Source organism: Pelodiscus sinensis, chromosome 18 (genome assembly GCF_049634645.1).
Source record: "Pelodiscus sinensis isolate JC-2024 chromosome 18, ASM4963464v1, whole genome shotgun sequence".
NCBI classification, from domain to species: domain Eukaryota; kingdom Metazoa; phylum Chordata; order Testudines; family Trionychidae; genus Pelodiscus; species Pelodiscus sinensis.
Window position 1 is genome coordinate 17,971,932 of NC_134728.1, and position 24,837 is coordinate 17,996,768.

Consider the following 24,837-nt stretch of genomic DNA (forward strand, 5'->3'; position numbering starts at 1 on the left):
TATGATGGGGGCTAATTTGGCTACGACAAATCAGGAAAGGGATCTTGGAGTTATCGTGGACAGTTCTCTGAAAACTTCCACGCAGTGTGCAGCGGCGGTCAAAAAGGCAAAGAGGATGCTAGGAATTATTAGGAAAGGGATAGAAAATAAGACACAGAATATCTTACTGCCCCTGTATAAAACTATGGTACGCCCACATCTTGAATACTGTGTCTCCTCACCTCAAAAAGGATATTTTGGCCTTGGAAAGGGTTCAGAAAAGGGCAACTAAAATGATTAGGGGTTTGGAGCAGGTCCCATATGAGGAGAGGTTAAAGCGACTGGGACTTTTCAGTTTAGAAAAGAGGAGACTGAGGGGGGATATGATAGAGGTATATAAAATCATGAGTGGTGTGGAGAGGGCTGATAAAGAAAAGTTATTTATTAGTTCCCTAAATAGAAGAACTAGAGGACACCAAATGAAATTAATGGGTAGCAGGTTTAATACGAATAAAAGAAAGTTCTTCTTCACACAGCGTGTAGTCAACCTGTGGAACTCCTTGCCAGAGGAGGCTGTGAAGGCTAGGACTATAATAGAGTTTAAAGAGAAGCTAGATAATTTCATGGAGGTTAGGTCCATAAAAGGCTACTAGCCAGGGGATAAAATGGTGTCCTTGGCCTCTGTTTTTCAGAGGCTGGAGAGAGATGGCAGGAGACAAATCGCTTGATCATTGTCTTCGGTCCACCCTCTCTGGGGCACCTGGTGCTGGCCACTGTCGGTAGACAGGATACTGGGCTAGATGGACCTTTGGTCTGACCCAGTACAGCCGTTCTTATGTTCTAACCAGCCCTCCGCACCGCCCAAATGGTGATGTGTTCCCCCCACCCTCTGCCCAGCCAGCCCTCAGTGCATTCCGGAGTGTGCCGCGTATTGCTCTGGTGGTGACTAAAAGGACCTGGGGCTTTTGCTGCCACTGCTGCTGCAATAGCGGTGGTGGCAGCTAGGAGTCCCAGGCCCTTTTGAATCACCAGGCCCTGGGGCAGTTGCTTCTTTTCCTCCCCTCCACCACAGCACGCCTGGCTGGAGGTGTCTACTGTGTGTTGTGCAAGCAGTCCTGCTGTTTCTGCAGTCTCCCCAAGATCCCATTCTAGAGATTGACATCCCAGGAATCCTGCCTCTGTTGCCATTTTACTTTTGCCAGCATTCAGTTCTGGTTAGCCAGGTTTTAATTCACTGAGAAAACTCTTGTATCCTGACATTTGCGAAACAAGAGATAGTAAAAGAATGCTGTGTACTTTCTGTTTGGAAAATGGGGGCTTCAGTTTCTTGTGTATGGAACTCCAGGCTGATTGGCTGATTTGCCTACTTACTGCAATCTGGCCAAATCCTGAGGAGGATCGAAGTGTTTGGGATCCCTTCTTAACGTCATTCATAAGGCAAGCATAAAGTGGAAAAGGTACCAGTAGACCTGTAAGTCTTGATGAGCCAAATTTCAAGATTCACCTCTGAAGAACTATTTGTGAGCACAGATAAGGTAATTGTGCATCTCACTGGCAAATTTGAATAATAAGTGTTCAGAATGATAGGATCTCCCAGGAAAGATCTGTTTAGCCTTGTAAGTTTTTGCACTATAGGGTTAACCTCAAGCAGACATTACAGAGGACATCCTTGAAGCGGAACTAGCCTATATCCTTGGGGGGGCCTGAGTTGTGTCGTGACCAGAGACCCATAAACATTCTTGGTGTGAATTACAATGACTAGGTGCATGTCTTGTGCTATTCTCAGGCACGCTACGTTCAGGCGAAGCTAAGCGTGCACGATCGCTCGCTGAAGGTAGCCACTGTGATTGAGAGCCTGGAGATGGAGATGGAGCTGCTGTGTCTGACTGGAGTGGAAGATCAGCTGCAGGCAGATGTCAGACCTACTCTGGAGACCCTGAGAAATGCTGGCATTAAGGTTTGGCTAACCTAGAAATGGAATACAAAAACTTGGTCTAACTGACAGTGCAATTGATAATGGCCAGACACTTGGGGGAGGCCAGACACTCAGGGTAGACATGTGAAGTAAATGAGTCTCCCTAATAATAAACCCTGATAAAATTCTGATCTCCACTGAGAGTGACTCGTGCAGTAGGTGACCAGCGGTGGCATGTGAAATCCTTGTTCATGCAAAATTATTTTTTCACCAACCGTAGAATGAGACCCTAGCAACAAAGAAACTATGTATATTGCTGGGCCAAGAAACAGCCTTCTTATCTATTGTTTCCTCTGCTCTGTTAGTTAATTAAAGTGCAGAGGGACATGCAAATGATGACCCTATATGCTCTGATTCAGTGATGATATCATTATCCCCTAACAGCTAAGCTAGTGTTTTTATACAGTCCTTTGACTATATAAAGAGCTAAGTTAGTACTTAGCACTTACTAACTTAGTATTAACTGAGCACATTAAAATGTCTCCCCATCGCCCCAAACTTTTTAATATACAAAGAAACCAAGTATGCAGCCAGAACCAAAATAGAATCTATGTAAGTTACGTTTAAAGAGTCAGCTGAAGTAGTCTTGGCTGCATGAAACACAGAGTTAAAGGAGAGCTAGTGTTATCTCCTCTCTCCTCTGACACTCAGAATATAATGTGTAAGTTTTTGAGTATTGAGGTGGAAGCACACAAGTATGAATTTTTTTGATATAAAGCCACCAGATATAAAGCCACCAGAGGGAGTATGAACCAAAAAGAATAATGCACAAGAGTTTTTTAAAAGTCCTTTTTGGCTTGATAGATCAAAATAACTTTTATACCTACGGAATTAACCCTATGTACATGGGTAAAGCCAGGGATGATTATGGTTTGACTCTGGTTTCCCCCAATATTTTGTCATTCAGATTCTAAGTTTGGGTGGTTTTGGAACTACAGGTTGAACTTCTGTGGTCCAGCAACATCTGTGGTCTAGCAGGACTATGGATGTTGCTGAACAAGAGAGCCCCTGGATTAGTGTCTCCCAGGAGCCCGGTGGCATGGAGCCCACGCGCTAGCTGTGGAGATCAGTGGTAGCAGCCCAGCAGCACTGACCACAGAGCCTGTCAGGGTCTACTGAGAGGCCCTAAGAGAGCCCTGAGTCTGTCAACAAAGAGGCCAGAATTGACCTCTCCTGATCTGGCAAACTCCCTCCTTGGGGACCGGTGAGGGAGGTTCCCACCTGTAGTACCCAGAGGTGGGGGTGGAGAGTTAGATAAAAGGTTACCATTTTGATTGCTCTGTTTCAAATAGAAAATAGACACAACTATGCATTGCAATGCAGAGTCAAACCTAGACTGTTTCAGATCCAGTCCTCCATTTGTCTGAACTCCTGAAGCTGTTTGGGTTTTTTTTGGGGGGGGGGGGGGGGGGGGAGGGAAAGAAAGGGTAAGGAAAGGGGTTCTCAATAAATGGTTTGGGTTTGGTGCCATCTCTAATATTAATATACCTTTGCACATATCACTGAGTAGGTCAAACAAACAATACAGTTCCCGTAGTTTCCATAGTTAAATCTTGACTATTTGTTCCAAAAATGTTTGGTTTTGTTTTTAACTTGGCTAAAGTCACTGGCTGGATGCTGAAAGGATAGCCCTGTTAGTGACAATATACATATTGCTGCAATTTACAGTAGATGTTCTCCTGTTGGTTTTCTTTAGGATTCTGCCTGTCAATAGAGTATGAAGACTGAGGGCAGTTTTCTAATTCGTTGTGGAGCTATTTGTTTTTTTTTCTTTATTATGCTGTCTTGTTAATGACAATAGGAGTCCTTTCTAGACTTAGCTTATTAAACTGCTTTTACTAAATGAAACAAACAAGTGGATCTTCATTTGATCTGTTCCAACTGGGAAATGCCTGGGGAATTTAATTTACCCATTAAAAAGAGCTGAAACCCAAAATATTTACACTTTTGAGGAAAATCCCTGCCAGATGATAGCAAATATTGGTCAACACTGCTGGTCACAGAGCTTTCTCATGTCCACTGTGAATGACTGAATTGTTTCCACATACACTGTCTTCAGTTTCATTTTATTAGGGCAATGTAATCTCTCCATACAAGGAGAGATTAAAAAGACTGGGGCTGTTTAAACCTGGAAAAGAGACAGCTAATAGGGAATGACAAAGGCTTATAAAATCCTGGTGTGGAGAAATTTAATAGGGGAAGTGTTTATTTTTTTACTTCGCACAATTAAATTAATAGGCAGCAGGTCTCAGACAATATAAGGAAGCGCTTCTTCACACAACTCCTGGTCAGCCAATGAAACCCATTGCCCGGGGATGTTGGGATGGCTAGGAGTATAAAAAGAACTCCATGAGTTTATGGAAGATAGCTTTGTCAATAGCTATTGGCCAAGATGGTCAAGGATGCAGCCCTCTGCTCTAGGTGTCTCTAAACCTCTTCCTGTCCAAAGTTGGGACTGGACAACAGAGGACTGAACCACTTAAACTGCTCTGTTCTGTTCATATTCTCTGAAGCAGCTGATACTGGCTACTATTTGAAGACAGGATAGTGATGTATTTGGACTATTGGTATGACCCAATATGGTGATTTTTTTATGTTTAGTTTCTTTCACATACATGAGTGGTGAAATCACTGCAGTGGCATCATCTGTATTTCAGGCAAGCCAAGCAGGATCTATCTGCAGTTGAGACTAAAGATTTCTACATAAAACTTGGCTGCAAATGAGGATATGTTCAGAGGATCTCCCTTTTCAGTTACATTTTGTATTTTCAGTGGAGTCTTGAAATGGCAGGTAGAAAAATGTGCAAATTTCACAACCCACTGTGCAGTGAAGCATTTTTCAAACCCCTTAATCCCTTTGTGAGAAGAGGAATTCCCTGCCCTTTTTAATGGGACTCTGTTATAAGAGAAATTTGTTGAAGACCACATGTATTCTGTTGTAAACGTGGTCTATTTACATGCATGCAGAAGGATCAGAGCTCCTAGAAGTTCCTTTGTAAACATCGTGTATAGTTTTGTGCTAATTTTCCTGATATAAAAATATTTTGAATTTCAGGTGTGGATGCTGACAGGGGATAAGCTAGAAACAGCTACTTGTACAGCAAAGAATGCTCATTTGGTAACCAGGACCCAGGACATTCATATATTCAGACTGGTGAGCAGTGTATAGTTATTCCCTACAGGTGAAACTCACCCCTCTCTGGACTTGTTCAAGGGGTCAGAAGGGATAAAATACCCCAACCTGCAGGCAGGCTATAATGCATTGCCTCCAGAGTTCTCCTTCCAGCCTGTTGGCTCCTGCTTCTGCACTCCCAAGGATGGTTCCTGGCCAATGATTTAGCACAAGCAGGATACACACCAGCTGCCTTGCAGGTGGATTGCAGCTCAAGGCTTAGTGCCACCCCCCGCCCACCCCGCAGCAAGGCGCACATGCTACTGCTCTAACCACATGGTCCTCCCCTGCCATGAGGTTGTAGCATGAGCTCTGGCTTCCTGCTGCTAGGGGAAAGCCCTGAGCTTTGTGGGCTAGATCTGGTTTGTGGGGGGAACAAGCGGCTCCATGCACTGCCACCTCCCCTCCCCCCAGCTGGGAGAACAGCAGCAAGGAAACCGCTTACCTGGAGGCTTTTTCCGCTGCTCCCATTGGCCAGAATCATGGCCAGTAGGAGCAGCAGGAGGTGGTATCAGGGAGTGGCAGGGGGCACAGAGCCAGGTTAAGTCCCCTCCCCCCCCCCATCCTCTTCATGCCCAGATGCCATGCCCTGCCATCACTCTGACACACACCCTCCTGCCAACACCTCGCATGCACCGCCAGCCTGCTTCTGCACCCTTCTTCCTGGCCAGACCTCACACCCTAACCCCCACCCTGCACCCAAACTCCTGCCAAACCCCCACTCTCAGACCACTCCAGCACCTACCTACCACCCACAGATTCCCCACCTCATCCCTTCCCTTATCCCTATCCTACTCCCTGGCAGCCTCCTCCTGCACACTGAATCTCCTGGGGTTAGGGGTGGTGGTGCTCAGAATCTACTAATCCCAGGACATCAAAAGAGTTAATCTGGCCTGTGGGAAGCTCCGAACCTTGGTCTTCCCACCCCCCAATGAGGCTGGTGCGCAAGGGGAGTAAGGTGTCTCAATTGGGGGCCATATTAGTGAGGGATGGAGGGTTGCTGGGGTCGGGGGTTGCCTCTCACTTTTGTGTGGCCTCCAACTGATTTTTCCCTGGGTCAGTGGCCCCGAAACAAAAAATGTTCCCCTCTCCTGCCATAAATAAAAACAATGTTGAAACCTTTTGTTTTGGACATAAATTAATTTTTTACTTAGTTTCCCAAACTTAGTTTTAAATCAACATGAAAAAGCGCTTAATCTGTTTAATTATTTTGATTTTTATTAATATTTCCTTTCTTACTGCTTATATATATCTGTATATTAACGTTTTTATACTCCAGTAGCCTAATATGAATAATGTAGTATTTAAGATACAAGCAAAAGTATCTAGTCATCATAGGTAGGTGGCTGGTGGCCTACGGAAAGGTTTGCGTTGAGCAGGGTGGGCTATGGGTCAAAAAGTTTGGGAACCACTTTGATTGATAACTTCAAGTCCTATAAGCAGAGGTAATAGTGAAATTGGGCAGGTCACTGATGATAATTGAGATTAACAATGTTTGAGATTCCAGAAGGACAATGTTTGAGATTCTAGGAGGACAGTGTTCTCATGGTTCCAAATATTCCTGAGTTAATGGCACCTCTTAGTCCATTTCCAGGCTGTTGCATCACTGTAATCCTTAAATCAGCACACATATTTGAACCATTTAGTTCAGCACCCATGAGCAAAAGGCCTGTGCTGCTAAGTTCTGCAGATACCAATAAGAAACCCGGAATTGGTTTTTGAAAGGCTCGGGAAAAAAGTATAATGATGTGTATTTCGTAAGAAGTCTGGTGAATTTCTGTTCTTTCCAATACAGTTTTAGACCAAAATCTTCAAAATTCTTGGGCATATTCAAACCGCACTCCTTGACAAAGGCAGGAGAGTTGAGGTTTGCTTGTGCAAAGAGGGGATGTAAGCCCCAGTTTACATGCACACAAAGGAAATTGAGATGTGGACCTTAATTTCACCCTGGTTTTTGGTTCCTTTTCTAGTCAGAAGTATGTTTGATAACCTGATTGATTTGCCAAGGGGCTGGAATGAGGGTTCAGGATTGTATTAATTTATTTTGTGGTCACCAATCCCATACTTTCTCAGCTGCTTTACTTATTTCCAGGTTACTAACCGTGGAGAAGCTCATTTGGAGCTGAATGCGTTCCGTCGGAAACATGACTGTGCGCTTGTGATTTCGGGTGACTCCCTAGAGGTAAACTCCCAACTCTTATGGCAGCTTTGTAGACATCCCATGGGAACTATGTGTGTGATTTGATTTGGGGAAATATATGCAGTCAAATCATGTTTGAACTTTCCTTCTCCTGTGAAACAGGTGTGTCTGAAATATTATGAGTACGAGTTTATGGAGTTGGCTTGCCAGTGTCCAGCTGTGGTATGCTGCCGATGTGCCCCTACACAGAAGGCCCAGATCGTGCGCTTGCTCCAGGAAAGAACAGGCAAACTGACCTGCGCAGTAGGTGAGGAATTGAGGAGAAATGCTAAATTTGATGGTGTCTCTGTCAGGCTCAGGCTCATTTTTATATTCACTTGTCTTGGAACTAATTTTTGACCTGTTGAAGAGAAACAGATTCAATTCTTCCAAAATGGAGAAAACCATATAAGTTAGTAGGTAATTTTAAGGATTATTTTTTTATGAATATACAGTACACTATTTTCTTTTCCTGATTTAAGTGCTCACCAAAGGAAAAACAAGGGCCTTAGTCCTTTTGCTTTTTATTGCATAAAGAAGTCAGATGATTTTTATTGTTACCTCAAGTGGCTCCTGGTCAGGAGAATTAAACCCCTCCTACCTCAGCCCTGACACCCCCAAAACCAGAGTCCCCTTATACACACCCAAGCTCTTATCCTTAGCTCCACCCCGGAGCTGACCCTCTAGTCAAATTATGTTGCGTCGCGAGCATCAACGATTTTCTTCAACTGGGTGATGAGGGGAAAAGTTTGAAAACCAGTGCTTTAGGGCATAAACCAGCCACTAACGGCTCAAGTTAGGAAGAACTTTCCCTTATTATTATGTAGTTGGAAGACTAATGTGATCTGGTATCGCAACTCTTCTGTTTTTGAACCAAGCAGTCTTCTTTCATTTCATGATGGAAGTGGAAATATGTTGTGACACCTTGTGACATCAGTGGTAACAAGAAATAACAAATAAAACGAAAGTGTTCTTTGTGGAATAACTTATAAACTGAAACTGCATATGCAGGGTACGTAAGAAGTGGGGGTAGGGGAAAGAGAAAAAACATCTTTTTGCAAAACTCAACATTTGTGAAGAGTTCATATTTCATCTGGAAAGTATATACATTGTAAAGCTGTGTGATAATACCTTTTTAGGACCAATAAAAGATAGAACTTCACTGACCTTTCTTTCTCTCTCTCGTTTCCTGGGATGAACATGGTTGCAACAACATTCATTCTGAAGCTCCAATTCTGAGTCAAGCTACTAACTTTACTTCAGTATTCTGGGTGAAATTTTTGTAGCCCGTGTGATATAGGAGATCAGATTAAATGAGTTAGTGGTCCATTCTGATCCTATGACTCTGTGAAAAATCATGCATGTCGTTTGAACACCCAATTCCTATTTAAAAGGTAGAGCATCAATTCCTCCTACCTTGCTTTGAACATCTGAAAATCTAATTGTTTTGTTCAAATTCCTCATGGGCAAATACCCTTTCTGGCTGTGAAGTTTATGAATGTATTAATTTGTGTATATTTAGTAGTTGTAATAAGTGACTCTGACCATATTCCCTGCCCTTTTTTCTGTGCTCTGACATGCAGGTGATGGAGGGAATGATGTCAGCATGATTCAAGAGGCTGACTGTGGCGTTGGAGTTGAAGGAAAGGTGAGATTATGAAGCACACATCATATCTGATACAACTTGTCATAGAAAGGCAAAGGGTGTAGTTTCCAAGTGTCCCTTTTATTGATTTCTTATGAAGCTATGTCAGAGATAGAGAAACAGCCCTAAAAAAAAAAAGTTGTCAGGCCAAAAACACTGGTCCTTTGCAGGTTCAGATGAAAAATAGTTTAGTAAACTGGGCAATGGTTTAGCAAAATTCACATTGATATCTACTAGAGGATTCTACATAATCAGACCTGGCTAGTTCATTTTCACTTCATCACCATAAATAGATGCACAGAACATCTGAGCTGAACCAGTTGTACAATGAATTCATTAGAAATATTTTGTATTAATCGGGAAAACAGTGATTATTGGATCAGGAGCCTGCCACGTACTGTACACAACTCCTACATATCTTGAAACCAAAGGAAGGCATTTGCAAACAGTATAAAGGCTGTGCAATAAATGAGCCAAAAAATAAAACCAGGGTTATGTTTGAAAGCAACCTTGTGAGCCTAAAATGTTGTTACAACAAATTTGCTGGCCCAGTAAATGGTGGTATCCTGTTATCTTTCATCGCCACTGTAGTACACTTCTTATCCACACATTTTCATTCAAGTACTTGTGATACTGACAGTGGCTATATTCCATTAGCATATTGTAACGAATGGGATGTTAGTGTCTCATGAACATGTGTGCTATGAACTCTAATTTGCAGACCTTCCTTCTGGGTTTGATCCATGAAACCGAATAAGAGTTCAGATTTGTCTCTGTATGGTCTTTTTAATTCATTGCATAAGTGTTGGGGGGTAGGAGGTAATAGAGTTGCTAAGACGATGTTTTTCTCATCCACTCCTGTTAAAACATGTGCTTGGGGGTGGGAGAGGTTGGTATTTTTACTGTCCATACTGTGTAGGCATGTATTAACATAAATGGTGTTTCTTAACCTTGTGTCATCTTGTGATCTCATGGTCTTTGATTTATTGACCTACATAGGAAGGAAAACAAGCATCCCTTGCAGCAGATTTCTCTATCACTCAGTTTAAACATCTGGGCCGGTTACTGATGGTGCATGGAAGGAACAGCTACAAAAGATCTGCCGCGCTCAGCCAGTTTGTGATCCACAGAAGCTTGTGTATCAGTACAATGCAGGTGAAAGGACTGTTCCATCTTGACTTTTAGAGTGAATGTGTGTGTGTTGGTTGAGGGGAAGAATGTGAAAAGTTCAAAAATCAAGCCTTTAATTTCTCATTTGACACCACCCCTGCCTCTCCCTGGAACTTCAGTGGAGTTCTTAAGCTGTTCTTCAGCAAGTTACTTAAGAGTATAAACTGTAAACACTAGAGACACCCCACTGGACTTGATGAAACATCTCGTGCTTAAAGTTAGAGACCTTGCTGAATCAGGGTCTGCTAAAAGTTAAGTCCTGGAGGGTACCGAGCACTTTAGGGAGGTGCTGACTTTGCTGAGAGTTGAACCAAATATTTACCCACATTGAGTGATCAGTATCTTTCTAGATTAGGACTGGGCAAAATAAGGTCCCTGGGCCAGATGCAGCCTGCCAAGCCACTAGATCTGGCCCATGGCCCAGTGGGAGCCTTGACCAGGCTCCTTACTTACTCTGCCACGATATGTCACTCAGAGCAGCCAGCTGTGAGGGTCTGTGCATCTCTGAGCACTGCTGTAATTGAGGGGGGAGGAAAGGCTTCATGTGCTGTCTCACCCAGCACAATCCTGCAGCTCCCAGTCACCCCTGCCACTGGCCGCTCTGAGTGGCAGGCCAGAAGCCCGCCTGAGGGACCTGCTGGGCTGCTGGTCAGCAGTTGCCTAGGTAAGTGCCTCCTAGCCAGAGCCTGCCTTTGGCACCCCAGCCCTCCCTCCAATGATGCACCCATGTCCCCTCCCAGACCCTGTAGCCCAATCCCCTGCCACAACCCCCTCCTGCCCTAAGTCACAACCCCTGCACCCTCCTCCTGCAGCCCTGCCCCAGGTCACAACTCCCTCCCAGGTCCTGCACCTCCTCCTACACCCCCAATCCCTTGTTCCAGGCTCCCTTCTGTACCCAACCTCCATCCCAGACCTGCACTTCTTCCATTAATATCATGGAAGAGTGTAGTCCTTGGCCATTTTCCAAATTCTTGGAGTGTCTCCCTCCCCCTATAAAAATTATTACCCACCCCTGTCCTAAACAGAACTGAAAGGGCTTGACTACCATTGACTTCAGTGGGGAAAAGAATTGGATCCTTAATGACACAATATGTTTTATGTTCACAGAAATTCAGGTATTTTTCATCATGTTTGCACAGCTTCAGTATTGAACAAGCAAGACTGATGCAGATATGTCAGTTGATTAAAAACAATGGGTTATGTTAGATTGAGAGAATGTAAAGAAACTTATAAGTTCATGAGCAGAGATTTGTCTTCAGGTATGACTGCAAGATTCTAAGATTCTTGGATGATGACAGTGATTATTGTTTGGAAGTTTTTCTTTCAAGCCATAAAATTGCGGACTGATATCTCTCTTAAAGAAAAGCTTTTCAGTAAAATATGTTATCATTCCTGTTTTTGAGAATGCAAGTACAATCAAAAGTCCATGCTGGAGTGTGTCTCTTTTTCCTTTGCCTCCATCACTAAGTGTCAATATGTTTTGCATTGTGAAACATTCCTTCTAACTCCAGAGGGTTAGCTGCACATAACTTAAACTCCTGTCTTTTAGGACATCTGTGGGGTCTTCAATGAAAACAGTGAGCTTTAGATGAAATTCTTCCAACCTCTCTTTGTATGGGATTGCATAAAAGTTTACCAAAAGGGTTCAGTCCTCCACAGTTTGCTGTAAAACATTCATCTTCATTCAGATGTTGTTCAGGAGTCAAGGAAATGGATATTAGTCTCCTGTCTTCATTTCAAGAAGTTTGAGCCTACTGCAAATACTTTTCAGTTTGGATGAAGTATGTTTTATCAAGTATAACTTGCACTGCAGCTTTTAAAGCCTGAAAATCCTTTTCTTTTCTTTGCCAGGCTGTTTTTTCGTCGGTATTTTACTTTGCATCAGTTCCTCTCTACCAGGGTTTCCTCATTATTGGGTAAGAGCAAAACTGTTCAGGAAAAAAATGTGAAAAACCTTGCAGAGTGAATAGATTCCTGTCTGAAAAGTGATACATGTGAAAGTTTGTCAAGGGTTTGTAAGTCTAGTATGTGTATAAGTAATTGCTCAGTGGGGCTCTGTATTTATGCTCAGTGCAAATGCCACTTCTAAATACTCTGGGTCTGACAAATACCCCTGATTCAGAAACTATGCCCATATCATAGTGCTTGTATAGAATACATTTGCTTGTGCTCTCTAATAAATGTAAAACGCAAACCCTCTGAATTGTGTTACATAGTGAAATCCAGCACTAAAATAGTTCCATTTCTAAAAGGAGTAGAAGCTCTAGATTTCTAAAAGAAATGGTTCTGTTAATAAGGAATGGTTCTATTAATAAGTGTAAAATAGTAAATGTTACAATTTCTTACTCTGTTCCATTTGTGAGTTTATGATGTGATTTTAATTGAGATGCAGAGAGCAGCATTTAGTTTTGAAAACTCATGTATTCATTGTTATGGCTTAAACAATGTTGTGTGCTCCATTGATGACTCCCATTTTGTTCTGCTCAGGTACTCCACAATCTATACAATGTTTCCAGTGTTCTCTCTGGTCTTAGACAAGGATGTCAAATCTGAAGTTGCCATGTTGTATCCAGAGCTCTACAAAGATCTTCTTAAGGTCCAGTAGATCCTATTCTGTATCCCTGTCATATGTTTGCATATAATCTTTGACTTGATTTGGAAAAGACTTTCAGAGAGACAAACCAAACACAAAATATCCATAGACTTAGTACTTTATAATATGACTTCAAAACTACATTTGTCAAGAGGCAAAATTCTATTTATAATATTAACTTACTTTTATTTTCTCACAGCTTGTTGTGTTTAACAGCTGCTTATTATAACAGGCCAGAAATAGAATTTCCATCATGTGGGAAATTCTGAATGTTTCAGATCTTGTTTTCTTCCAGATCAGAATGACATATCAAACTTTGGAGTGTTCCACAAAAAAGGAATATTCTGATTTTTGAAAATGACACCTCCACTACTTGCCCTCATTCTCTGTGTCCTCCCGCTCTCATCATGACTTCTCACTTCACTGGTGGTGGGCCCTGATGAGACAAAAATGGGATGGAGCAGAAACTGGCCCAGCACCATGCTAAAGCTGAGAGAAAGGGGGAACAGTGGCTAGGACCCAGCATCATGTGTGAGACAAAGTGACAGAAAGTCGGGGAGTAAAACCCACCCTCACCTCCTTTCTGCTGGAAAATGTTGCAGAAACTGATGTATTCCCACATAAGGGATAGATTTTTGTCAAATAAGCATTTTTCCAATTGAAAACTGTGATGTCAGAAAATTCTGGACTAGCTCATTTGCTTATGGTCTGTTGAAAAACAGTAGTCCAATGGTTTCTTACATGGTGACTTTCTTTAAAGATGACCTAAAAAGAGAACTAAAGATTATTTGTGTTCTGTTTTTGCTGCTTTATGATGCATACAAGAGATCTGAAAGAGTTTTCTTTGCATTAAAAAAAGGGAGAGATCCACTTTATTTTGACCTTAGAAATGTGAGGAATGCTAAGTCTTGCCATGCTTTTATTTTTCTAGAGAACTCTTTGAGTTATTTAGGAAGTGGACTAAGAACTTACTTAATTGAAGGAAAGGGTAAGCTGATTCTTCAGCAAAGACATCCTTTTCCCCTAAGTATTTCCATTAAACAAAGTCCAACAGAAGCAAAGTGAATGTTTTCTAATAGTCTGAATAAGTCACCTCCCATCTGCCTCTGGTTTCACTTTGTTGTGGTCTCTGAACTCATAAACCACTAATTCTCCTTAGCCACTCAAAACACTGTGACTAGGCCTATGTCAATTAGAAGGGTGGAGTTTTTTTCATTTTCACTTATACCCATGCTTCCCCTAATGTGGATACGGTTATACTGGTAAAAAGTTACCCTATTCCAAAACATAATTTAATCCCATAAAGGAATAGCTATACTGATAGGAAGTGCTGTTTATACCAAAATAATGGTGCCAGTATTGCCAAATAACCAGGCCTTCTTTATGTAGCATGAAGCACCAAAAAATAAAAATCAATTTTTGCCCCGTTGCAGGTCACCTCTCAGTCATATATTTTTGATCTATGAATTAGAGTTGTTTATAATCTAGAATTTAGTTTTCAAAATTCATACCTGCTATTTTTCTTTTTCTTTTTATAGGGGCGACCGTTGTCATATAAAACATTTTTAATATGGGTTTTGATAAGTATCTATCAAGGTAAGTAACTGCACCTTTTTTCTCATAGCATTCCCTTATCTGTCAGGAATTACATAGGTATTGGTCTGTTTTATCAAAAAACTGTGTGTTGCTGGATTTTGGCATATTTCTTCCAATATATAGATAGAGTGGAAATAGCCATTTCTTGCATCAGAGCAATTAATGCAACCATTTTACTACTGCAAAAAATATCACTTGAAACTAAACGTGTAGCAAATGGCTTAAGAACAGTTTGACATATTGGGTCATGATAGCAGACATCATGGGAGTCAGGAGATTTGGGTCTGTTTTAGGGATGCCAATGTTTAACTGGTTACCCGCCTACCACAGGCAGGGGGGCTGCTCCAGCCTCACAGGGGAGCTCGCCGCAGATCGGAGCTGCTCAGTCATCCAGAGCAGCCCCTTTGTGGCAGGCCCAGGACCTCGGTAGGCAAAGGCTGCTGCAGCATCTGGAGAAGCCTTTGACTGTGGTGGGCCTAGTTGCCCCGCAGGCATCTGGAGCAGCCCCTCTCTATATTGGGGGGGGCTGCTCAAGCTGGAACAGCACCCCCTCCCTTTAATCAGTTAACCAGTTATGCAGTATGTCTAACTAGTTAACCAATTATATGGGATTTTACATCCTTACCTTTTTTCCACTGTGGCCATTGATCTGCTTTGTGACATTGGGCAGATCTCCCCATCTTAACCTGCTTCAGTTAACCCAACTATAAAATGAAGTTCATGACACTTGCCTTTGTTTTTAAGTCTGTGGATGATACCACTTTATTATCTATTAGTCATAATCAGGGCTCGACAAACCGCGGTGAAATCCACTCACCAGCCCCGCACCGCACATGTGCCAGACCCGCACTGCGCATGCGCGCACCGCTGGTGAACGGGGTGACCGGCTGAAATCTACTCACCACGGGCGAGTAGATGGGCGGATTTGTTGAGCCCTGGTCATAATAATCTTGGCTTATTCCCAGCCAAGGAAATGACCCTTCTGATAATGAAGGATCTTAAGAAAGTTCTAATTCATGAGATCAAAGTTGAGAACTTTATCTGGGCTTTTCGCTTCAATTTGCTAAAAGCCATTAACAAAACTACTTGTGTTTGTTTCAAGAGTGGATGCACCTCTCTGTTTAGCTCCTAAGAAGTCGGCCTTTTGGTTTAAAAAAGAAAGAGAAACTCTTGTGCTATTAGCTCAGGAAGCATGCCACACATGCATATGTAGTGTTGAGGTGGTATAGTTAAAATGGCCATAAGATCCCATTCTTAAATGGGAAGTGGTGCCAGCAATATAAAACCTCTATTTGAATTTTATGAGATAAATCCTAATGATGCAGTAGGATGCCATGGCAGGAATAGTTGTCTTCTGTGGCTATATAAATGTGATGGCAGAGCCAAGATGTTTCTATAAAGTTCACAAGTGGTGGAAAGTCAAAGCCATACAGTGATGTGCTGGGGGAAAGTTCTTTCTCAGGTGAGGCCACTACCATGCTGCATTGTTTTGTTAAAGTGGCTTCACATGTGCTGTGCTAAATGACTAGAAAGCAGCAGTCTAAACAGTTGGACCAGTTTCTAGCAGTGGCCCAACACTGAACGCTGAACACTGGAAAGTTCAGAGCTGGATCTGAATTTTGTGGCTCAGGCTCTGGTCCCTTGTAGAATTTCCCCTCAGAAACTAGCTTGTGATGGCTATTGGTGCCAATTACTCAAGCTGTTGACATGAGTTATTTGTGCAGGTGGCTTGGCATGGATTTGTGTGAGCATTCCAGCCCAGATGGAATAGAGGCACAAAATAAGGCTTCCTTAATGCTGTTTTAATTTGTGTTAAACCTAACTGCAGGCACTTAGTGTCCCTATACCTTGTGCTCCATCTAGACTTGAGGGCAGCACAGTAGAAGTTACAAGTGTTTGGTACTTGTCTTTTCTTTTGAGTAGTGACTGCTTCTTTGTCTGGAAGGACAGATAGATTGTCATAATCTTTAAGCAATCTACAAAGTAGCTTTAATAATACACTTCATACTTCCACATCAGTAAATCTGACATGCCTCTATGAAACACTGACCACCTATGTAGTGTCTTTTACTCATTGCACCGAAGTTCTTTGTTATCTTAAGCCATGTCATAAATAACTGATTTATTGTCAGAGCAGCCATCATGCATGACCAAAAACGGCTGCCAGCTGTCTTAAGAGATGACCTGATGTTTCTGCTCTTTCAGAGCTTAGATTAATGTTTAGAACTTAGATGAAAGTTTATCAGTAAGATATCTTGCCTCTCTCCTTCTCTTCCCTCACAGGTAGTATCATTATGTATGGAGCTCTTTTGCTGTTTGAGTCCGAATTTGTCCACATTGTTGCCATTTCCTTCACATCCTTGATTCTTACGGAGCTGCTGATGGTGGCATTAACAATCCAGACATGGCATTGGCTCATGATAGTGGCAGAATTGCTTAGCCTTTCCTGCTACATAGCTTCTCTGGTCTTCTTACATGAGTTTATCGGTAAGGTTGAATATCTTCTACTAGAAGATTTACCTGGCTTTACTTGGTTACTTTACTCAAATAAGTTTTTTTTTCTTCGTTTAAATCGTTGTTCTGGGGTGGGGCTGAGGGCGAAGGGTTCAGTATGCAGGCTGCACTGGGAAGAGAGGACAGTCCCAGCCCTCTCTCACCATAACAGCTTGGAGTCAGGTGAGAAACACCTGTTCATGGCTGCTGCAGTGAGCAGCGTGGGGAGGTGTGCATGTCCCCCAGCTGGGAGACAGATACAGAAACAGACAAACTCTCTGAAATATATTAGCTATCCTTTTCTTCACTGCTGCCTCCTGCTGGCTCAGTGGGGTTATCGCTGTCCCAGTCTCCATCTCTGGCCCCTTACTGCTGCCCCTTGGTCATTTTACAGTATTAATGTTCCTCCTATCAGATCCTTCCCTGTCCATTTTATGAGAAATAATCAAATTCCAGGCACAGCCTGTTGTCCTAGCACAACCAAACCTTGACTTTGCTTTAAGTTATGATAAGGGGAAGCTGCATACCAAATTTGGTGGCCCTAGCACTTATCGTTTAGGAGGAGTTCTTGAACAAACAGACTCACGGATGGACAGACGGTTGCACATTTCTAAACTACATAGTAAGAAGATTTCTTTAGGTCTTTTCCAGTCAAATATTTGCATGCTTAATGAAAGGATAAGGGCATGAATGGGGCTCACAACTGCTGTTGAACTAACCTACTATAGGTTACCCCAGGGACCAGATCCATTAGCTTGAAGGTACAAGCAGACTCTCAGATTTCATTGTACAGTCCAGCTGCTACATATGGAATATAGACACACTGGTCCAATATATTACACATTGGCCTGGGAGTCTCATCCTGATCTTCGAGGCTTTGCAGCTGTTCATATCCCCACATAAGACACCCTTTGATTGGGTCATATGTGGGGATTGAACCTGAGATCTCTGAAACTAAAAGCATCATCTTTCTTGCTGGAGCAAAAAAAGTATGGCCATTATCTGGATGTAATAGCAAACTCACTAAAACTTGTCTAATTTTCTTTTTCATCTGGGCCTTTGCTTTTATATTTTCATTTGTCTAAACAGAAGAGACATCTCACATTCTATAATGGAATCCACATTTCTCTGGGAAGTTCGTCTGTTAAATATCAGGTCCCTGCAGCATATTTCAGTGTACCATCAGGAACCACAAGATGTCACTACTTCCCCCAGAAACCTGCTCCAGAATAAAACAGCCCTCTCATTTCCTCTATTCAAAGTCTCCATGTGCAATAAGGCTATCTCTTACACAAGGGTATTGTGGCTCATTTTTGAACCACACTTCAAATATATCCGTAATAGTTCCATGATTGTATAACGCAAATGGGTAAAAGGAGAAGCTACGTGGTATCTGAATGAACAGAGATCGTTTATATTCAGTGTTACTAGCGAGTTAAAAGGAAAAAAAAAATCCTCCCAGTTAAAATCCTACTCCAGACTCTTTACAGGACACTAATGTAGTTCATTCTATTGAGGGTGAAGGATTGCAACATTTCATACTGGATTGTATGTCTATAATTGCCCGTTTAGACAAAATGCCTTATTGAAATGAGATGAGCAGTGTGCTAGGGAAAAAGTATATCCTTCATGAATGAGAGAGGAAGAGAGCAAGAGGTGGCTGAGCCAACTGAAATTGTACTTGGCTTAAAAATAAAACAAGGAGCAAAAATGCTGTTTTGTGTGTGAGGAGGAGGAGACTGTTAGGAAGCTTTACTGGGCTACATTTCCTTCCCTGAAGCTTTCACTTGAACCTCCCCACACAGTGCAATTCTGACTTGTCTACAGCCCATCTCCATGGCTTCTGTGCTCTTTCCTTTCAGATGTGTACTTCATTGCAACCTTGTCGTTCTTGTGGAAGGTCACAGTCATCACACTGGTGAGCTGCCTTCCCCTCTACGTCCTGAAGTACCTGAGAAGAAGGTTCTCCCCCCCAAGCTACTCAAAGCTCACGTCATAGACCTGCTCTGCTTACAGAACACAGACTAATTTTGCACACTGCCAAGAGACAAAAAATCATGTATTCGTCACTGTAAGACCTATGTCTGATAGTTGCGTAAGGATTATGCAGTAATCAATATTATGTGCTGCTTTAATGAAAAAGACTAATAACTGCAGTAAATTAAAAACCTAACAACAGTAAATAGTCTTTTGGGGGGAGAGGGATATTTGATAGTTTGTCCCGTCTTTGTCACTTTGTTTTACTTAGTTGAGGTCAAATGCATGTAACTGCAATGAAAATTGGTTTCTCGGGTGAGATCAGAGTATCTGAAAGCTGCTAAATGGCCTTGAAGTTTGTGATACTTTTTTTTTTTAAGTTTAAGTGTTCCTTGCATTGTGTTATATTTTTATACTGTTATTTATGATTTCAATTCAGGTAGAAATAGTCTTTGTGTGTCTTGGGAAGTCCCTTATAATAGATATTGTCAACAGCTGACTACTGGGTAGTGCCTTGCTGCTTTGATTGTAGGGTTCCAGTGTTAAATAGATCTATGCGTGATTGAAAACCTGACTGGTTGAGTTTTTCCTTCAATCAAAATGAAAGATTTGAATGTAGAAAATCTAGTGTGATTTCATGATTTCCAGCAGTTAATGCACATTGAGAAATATCATCCAAAAAGGGACGATTCCATTTTGTTTAGTTGTTGTGGTTTCTTGTTAAAAGGAGCTGATCACGTACAAATAACTAAACTATATAGTAATTTGATGGGAGCAAATTACCTAAATTCAAGCAAAGCCTTTTGGAAAGAAACTTGCAGCTGATCAGCCTTTGAAGGTGTTGACAGCAGGATAAGAGACTCATCCGATGCAGCAGACAATGTGGCAGACGTGTCTTGAATCCTTGGAGACTGAAAGGAAAGGTCACAGAGTTGCTACTCTTCACAGTTACATAAAATCTGTTTCCTGTTAGGATGAATTAATGAAGATGAGCTGCAAATAAGCCGAGGCAGTCATACACGCATCCATTCATGACACCATCTACAAAGAGAGGTAGTTTGAGACCACTGTGGAATTTGTAATATTTACAACTGGAATGAGCCACAGTGGACATAAGTTTGAGAGCAGGCAGAAAATGAGCCCATGCAAAAGCTGGTAGTTTATTTAATGTGCAGCACAGGTAAGATTTCCATTTATTTTAAACTGCAAAATTCCCAGAGGGTGTGTTTGGCTTTCTGTTTGTTCTGTTAATTAAAAAAGCATTGACCTACATCATTTACAAAGCATTCCTTGCAGATGGAGACAAATATATGACTGGGAAGTTTAGGAACATTGTAATGAGCTGAAAGAGGCTTTCACAAGTCGCTTGGTCAAATGTGGCATAGTTTTAGTGACAATCACACATCTAATCACTTTTTCATCTGTGATTAATGAGTTATTTGGTCTCTTTCCCTCCAGCTCCTAGTGAAACAGAATCCACATAAAAAAAACCACCATTGTAGCTTCAACTAAATGGAACCTTTATTGTCAGGGTCAGAATGGAAGCCAGCAATGCTTGATCCAAACACCCCTGAATTACCCTTGTGGTGTGGTGTTTTTAAATCGTGCTCATCAGGGGAGCAGCAGCCCCTTTCTGCCATGCTGTACACTATCAAGCTTTTGTTTCCATGGCCACAGATCTGGAGCTTTCACAAGCATTCAAATGATAAATAAAATTCTTTGGCTTACAAGCTTGCATGCAGAATTGGAGTAGCGTTTAAAATGAGATCTACAGTGGATGGTGACTCCGCACCTCATTGTTTTGGATTATTGGCTTCAGAAGTTCTCACCTGCGCTAAATCTAATTTCTCTGAAGAACATGCTGTAAGACCTGGCAATCATGGGTGGATACATGTGGATCTTGCAAGCACTGGGTGATTTCCATTCATTTTGTCATATAAAATGGCTGAGAAGTAGGAGGGAGAGATTTGTGCACATGCTCTGCAAAAGCCATTATGACCTGTCATTGTGTATTGAAGAATAACCCTCTGGAGAAACTAGAAGAGCATGAATTAAAGTAGGGATGTGAAGGTTTAACCAGTTAACTGGTAAACCTCACCCTTAATGGGTGAGACTTACTGGTTAAGTTTAGCCAGTGGGGGCTAGAACAGCTCCCTGCCTACTGCAGACAGAGGCTGCTCTGGCCAGGCTGGAGGAGAACCTGCTCGCAGATAGGGGAGTGGGAGAATGGAGCAACCCCCCCCCCCCCTTCTTGAATCAGGTAACCAGTTAAATAATATTTTTAACCTGTTATCCAATTAAAAGGGATTTTACACCCCTAAATTAAAGCAGTTTGTAAAATGTTCCCAGAGTGGGTGAGTCAAACGCTGCTGCATTTCCATTCTGCAGAACTTTGGTTGAATCCGTTGAAGTAGGTTGCTTTCCACCCTGTAGATCCAGGTTATTTGCATAAGTGGAAATCTTCCTGGATAACCCCCGCCACACACACACACTCCTCCCTTTCTGACCGCTTGTTCCTCTTCAGAGCCATGTTGCCAGTGGCCCCTTTCCTCCAACAGGGCTTGAAGTTCATATTGGATTTCCTGATGGGAAGCCTACTGGGCTCAGAAGAGAGCATGCCATGCCCTCCACCTTGACATTCACTGGATTGACCGTGCTGTCACAGCACTGAATTGACCTGAAGGGGCTGCCACAAGCCTAGGGAAAAAAGGAGCCTGCACTGTTGGCTCATTTCACCCCTACTGTGTATCCTCCTTCTTGTTCCTTCTTATGCCATCATGGGAAATACCAGTCCTTACCATTCAGCAGTTGTGTGTGTGACCATTTTGTGGATGAATGCATGTTCTAGGCTGCAGTGCAAGATGGGAAATGTAGCCTCCAGCACTGCTGGCTACAATGGTCTCCTTTCTGCATACTTGATTTAGCGTCTTTATGTTTCAAGGTCCATTAGCTCATTTAGAGGAATAAGAAGAGCAAGCACTTGTTAAGATTAAACAGTGGCTTTTCTTTTGTGCTTCATGGCTTTGATTTGTCTTTTCTCTGGTATCCCATAAAAGCAGAATACTCTGTGGTATCCTCTATAAACAACCCAGCAAGAAAGAAAAAAAAATTAACTAGCTGCTCTATTAATGTTTACAATATATTTTTGAAAATTCACCTTCCCCCATTCCCTCAACTTTTCCCAGCAAAGTATTTCCACTCCTCTCTTTAATTACAGGTTTGTATCAGGGAAGGCTCAATTCTGTATTTTTCTAGGATTTGCTTCAGAGGAAAAGCCGTGTTAGAAAAAGCTTTGTTATAGAAGAATTGGGTTGTCAGCTTTTTGTAAATGACACCTTTTAGCTAAAAAGATCTTTAACAAATCACTAGGATAACATTACAGTTATGGGACAGAGTCAGTCATGTATTTGTTGCTGGCTTCCCAGAGCACAGTTTTGATTTAGTAGATTTAAATGTAATAATCAAGTTCTGGCAATTTGTTGTGACTAACAAGTCAAGTCTATTGTCCTTTTGAAAGTACATGACTGTAGATATCTTTGTAATAACTCCTGCCCCTAATAGTTGTGTGTTAGTAGTTAAATGTCGATTAAGAATAACAGTGCCATGCTACTGTATGTAAATATTTGGAAAATATAAGTTAGCATTCACGGTCTCCTGGAGTCAATGCAGTTTACACTAAATGGACCATATTGGCAAAATAATAACTTATATTGTACCAAGAAGTGGGGGATTGCAATTTCAGTAATATTTATTGGCTCCATAACCTTAGGAAGGAACTCATATTATTAATGGTGGGATTATCATCTTTACCATTGTGTGTAAGAGATGTGACCTTGTTCCTTTACTGCTAGTTTCTTGTACCAGATTGTTATGTTAAACATTTCTCTTTAGGTGTACATTTTTTTTAAAGCAATCAAAATAAAAACCACTGCCATTTACAAACACCAGCTATGGGGGATGAGTGATTGTTATATATATATATATAAAATATATATATATAAAAATAAAAGTTAAGCACTTTGTCTATAAACTTCTTCCCAATAAGTTTAAAAAAAAAATGTCAGGCAAAGTTTAATTCAGATGTTTGTACTTGCAGCACAGAGTCATTAGATTCCGCACTGGAAATTTAAGTTATGGTACCTCTTTTCCTCTATTATACTTGAATTTTGTGCTTATTTGGAATAAAAGACCATTTTTATATGTATGTACATCTTGTTTAGCAACTTTCTTTATATTTGTGAACTGTAGCAGTTTATCTAACTTCCATGTTATGGGGCTATTCCACAATTAATATTGCAGGAGACATCAGTATATGCCTCATCACTTGCTCTTGATTCCCATGTTTACTTTAGGAAGATCTCTGATCAGTGGTCTGTTTACCTTTGCAGTTAGTTCCCATACTAGCCCCTTTTTCCTAAGTAGTTCATTCTTTGAATCACTGATGTAACTAACTAAAGATGTGCTGTCATGCTTTTTTTAATAGGAGGTAGATTTTATGTTTCTTGCGTTCTATTGCTTATACCCCCCTCCATAATCTTCCTCCCCTCCCCCAAGATCTTGTCCTACTTTTCTTAGCCATCTCTTTTCCTTTGTTTAGAATGGAGCTAAATTCATCATGCTGTTTGTAACAATTTGAACCTATACAGCATCTTCTTTCCCCAAAATTGTATTAGTTACAAACAGTGACATCATAGTCTCATCCCAACTGTGGGCACAATATGTTTGTGTGACATCTGCTGCAGAGACAGAATGAGCAGCACCAAACCCTTTATTTGTCTATGGTCTGCTGTAGTAATGTAACCATTAAATCTCATTGCATACTCATTTGTACCTCTCAGAGGGGTGGCCATGTTAGTCTGTAAGGGTACATCTACACTAGCCCCCTAGTTCGAATGAAGGAGGCTAATGAGGGTGACTGAAATGGCTAATGAAGCGCGGGATTTAAATATCCTGCGCTTGATTAGCATATTCTCAGCCGGTCGCCATTTTGGAAACTGACTAGCTCAAAGTAACTGCCCACGTCTACATGCAGCAGAGAAGTGGGATTCCGAGATAAACCCCTTAGTTCGAATTAACTGTTACTCCTCATGGAGTACCCATACTGGAAAAACTTAAAAAACAACGAATGGTCCTGAAATACCTCAGAGACTAACAAAACATGTAGTTAGTATCAGGAGCTCTCGTGGACACACACAACCCAAATCTTCTGAAGGAGTGGGATGTGCCCACAAAAGCTCCTGATACGGTCTACATTTTTCAATAAACCTGTTAGTGATTCCAATGGGAAATTGTTGCTGTTTTAGGAGTTTAGGCTGGAGTTTTCAAAGGCACCTAAGAGTAAGGTACCTGACCCCCTGGGAATTCAAGCCTTGAGGCTGTGTGGTTTGAGGGTGGGGTTTGTTTGTTTTTTAAATGGTTTGGTGCAAAATACATCCCTAATTCCGATATGCACTTGTCAAAGCAGCCATCATGAGCTATTTCAGTGTTTCTCAACCAGTAGTATGAGTACCTTTAGTACTCCAACTGAAATTTGGAGAAAAATTAATTTGTTTTAAGTTTTACAGCGGTTTATTATTTTTGTACTTTTTACACCCAAAAATTGCATCGCCTGCCCGGCTATGATTGTTGTTTAAACAAATGTGTTGCAATGATAGAAAAAAAATTTTGTGTCTGAAAACTGTGGATACTGGGGGTACTTATGATTTTTTTTTTAAAGGGTACTTTCTTAAAAAAAAAAAAAGTTGAGAAACACTAAGCTATTTGTCCACTTGGCATTTTAAAAGGAGTTCTTCTTGCCCACCCAGTCGCACATCTATAGCCCAACCAATGCTCACTGAAGTCTTTCTGTTGACTTCGATGTGTGATGGACCAGATCCTTAACTCGTATTAAGAATTCGCACCTTTAATCTGCATGAAATCCTGGGTTCTTCAACTTTGCCAAAATGGCCCATTATTGTTGCGTAATAAAACTTGTGTGCTTCTATGCCTTTAAAAACCTGACTAATTATATGGGGAAATGGATTCTGGTGTCAAAATTATATTTATTGAGATGGCGATG

General features: G+C 41.5%; 1 protein-coding gene across 4 annotated transcripts in view; it reads left to right on the forward strand.

The window, feature by feature from the left end:
• ATP9A (ATPase phospholipid transporting 9A (putative)) overlaps positions 1-22,975 on the forward strand; it is a 111,844-nt gene extending 88,869 nt beyond the window's left edge. For all 4 annotated transcript variants that reach the window (XM_075901191.1, XM_075901190.1, XM_075901189.1 and 1 more), the window contains exons 18-28: positions 1,766-1,936; positions 5,010-5,108; positions 7,219-7,308; positions 7,429-7,573; positions 8,889-8,953; positions 9,950-10,105; positions 11,972-12,036; positions 12,608-12,716; positions 14,252-14,309; positions 16,593-16,796; positions 18,665-22,975. In XM_075901191.1, the coding sequence (XP_075757306.1) occupies positions 1,766-1,936; positions 5,010-5,108; positions 7,219-7,308; positions 7,429-7,573; positions 8,889-8,953; positions 9,950-10,105; positions 11,972-12,036; positions 12,608-12,716; positions 14,252-14,309; positions 16,593-16,796; positions 18,665-18,801 (1,299 nt within the window). In that variant the 3' untranslated portion in view covers positions 18,802-22,975. The remainder of the gene's footprint in view (positions 1-1,765; positions 1,937-5,009; positions 5,109-7,218; positions 7,309-7,428; positions 7,574-8,888; positions 8,954-9,949; positions 10,106-11,971; positions 12,037-12,607; positions 12,717-14,251; positions 14,310-16,592; positions 16,797-18,664) is intronic.
• Positions 22,976-24,837: the final 1,862 nt, after the last annotated feature.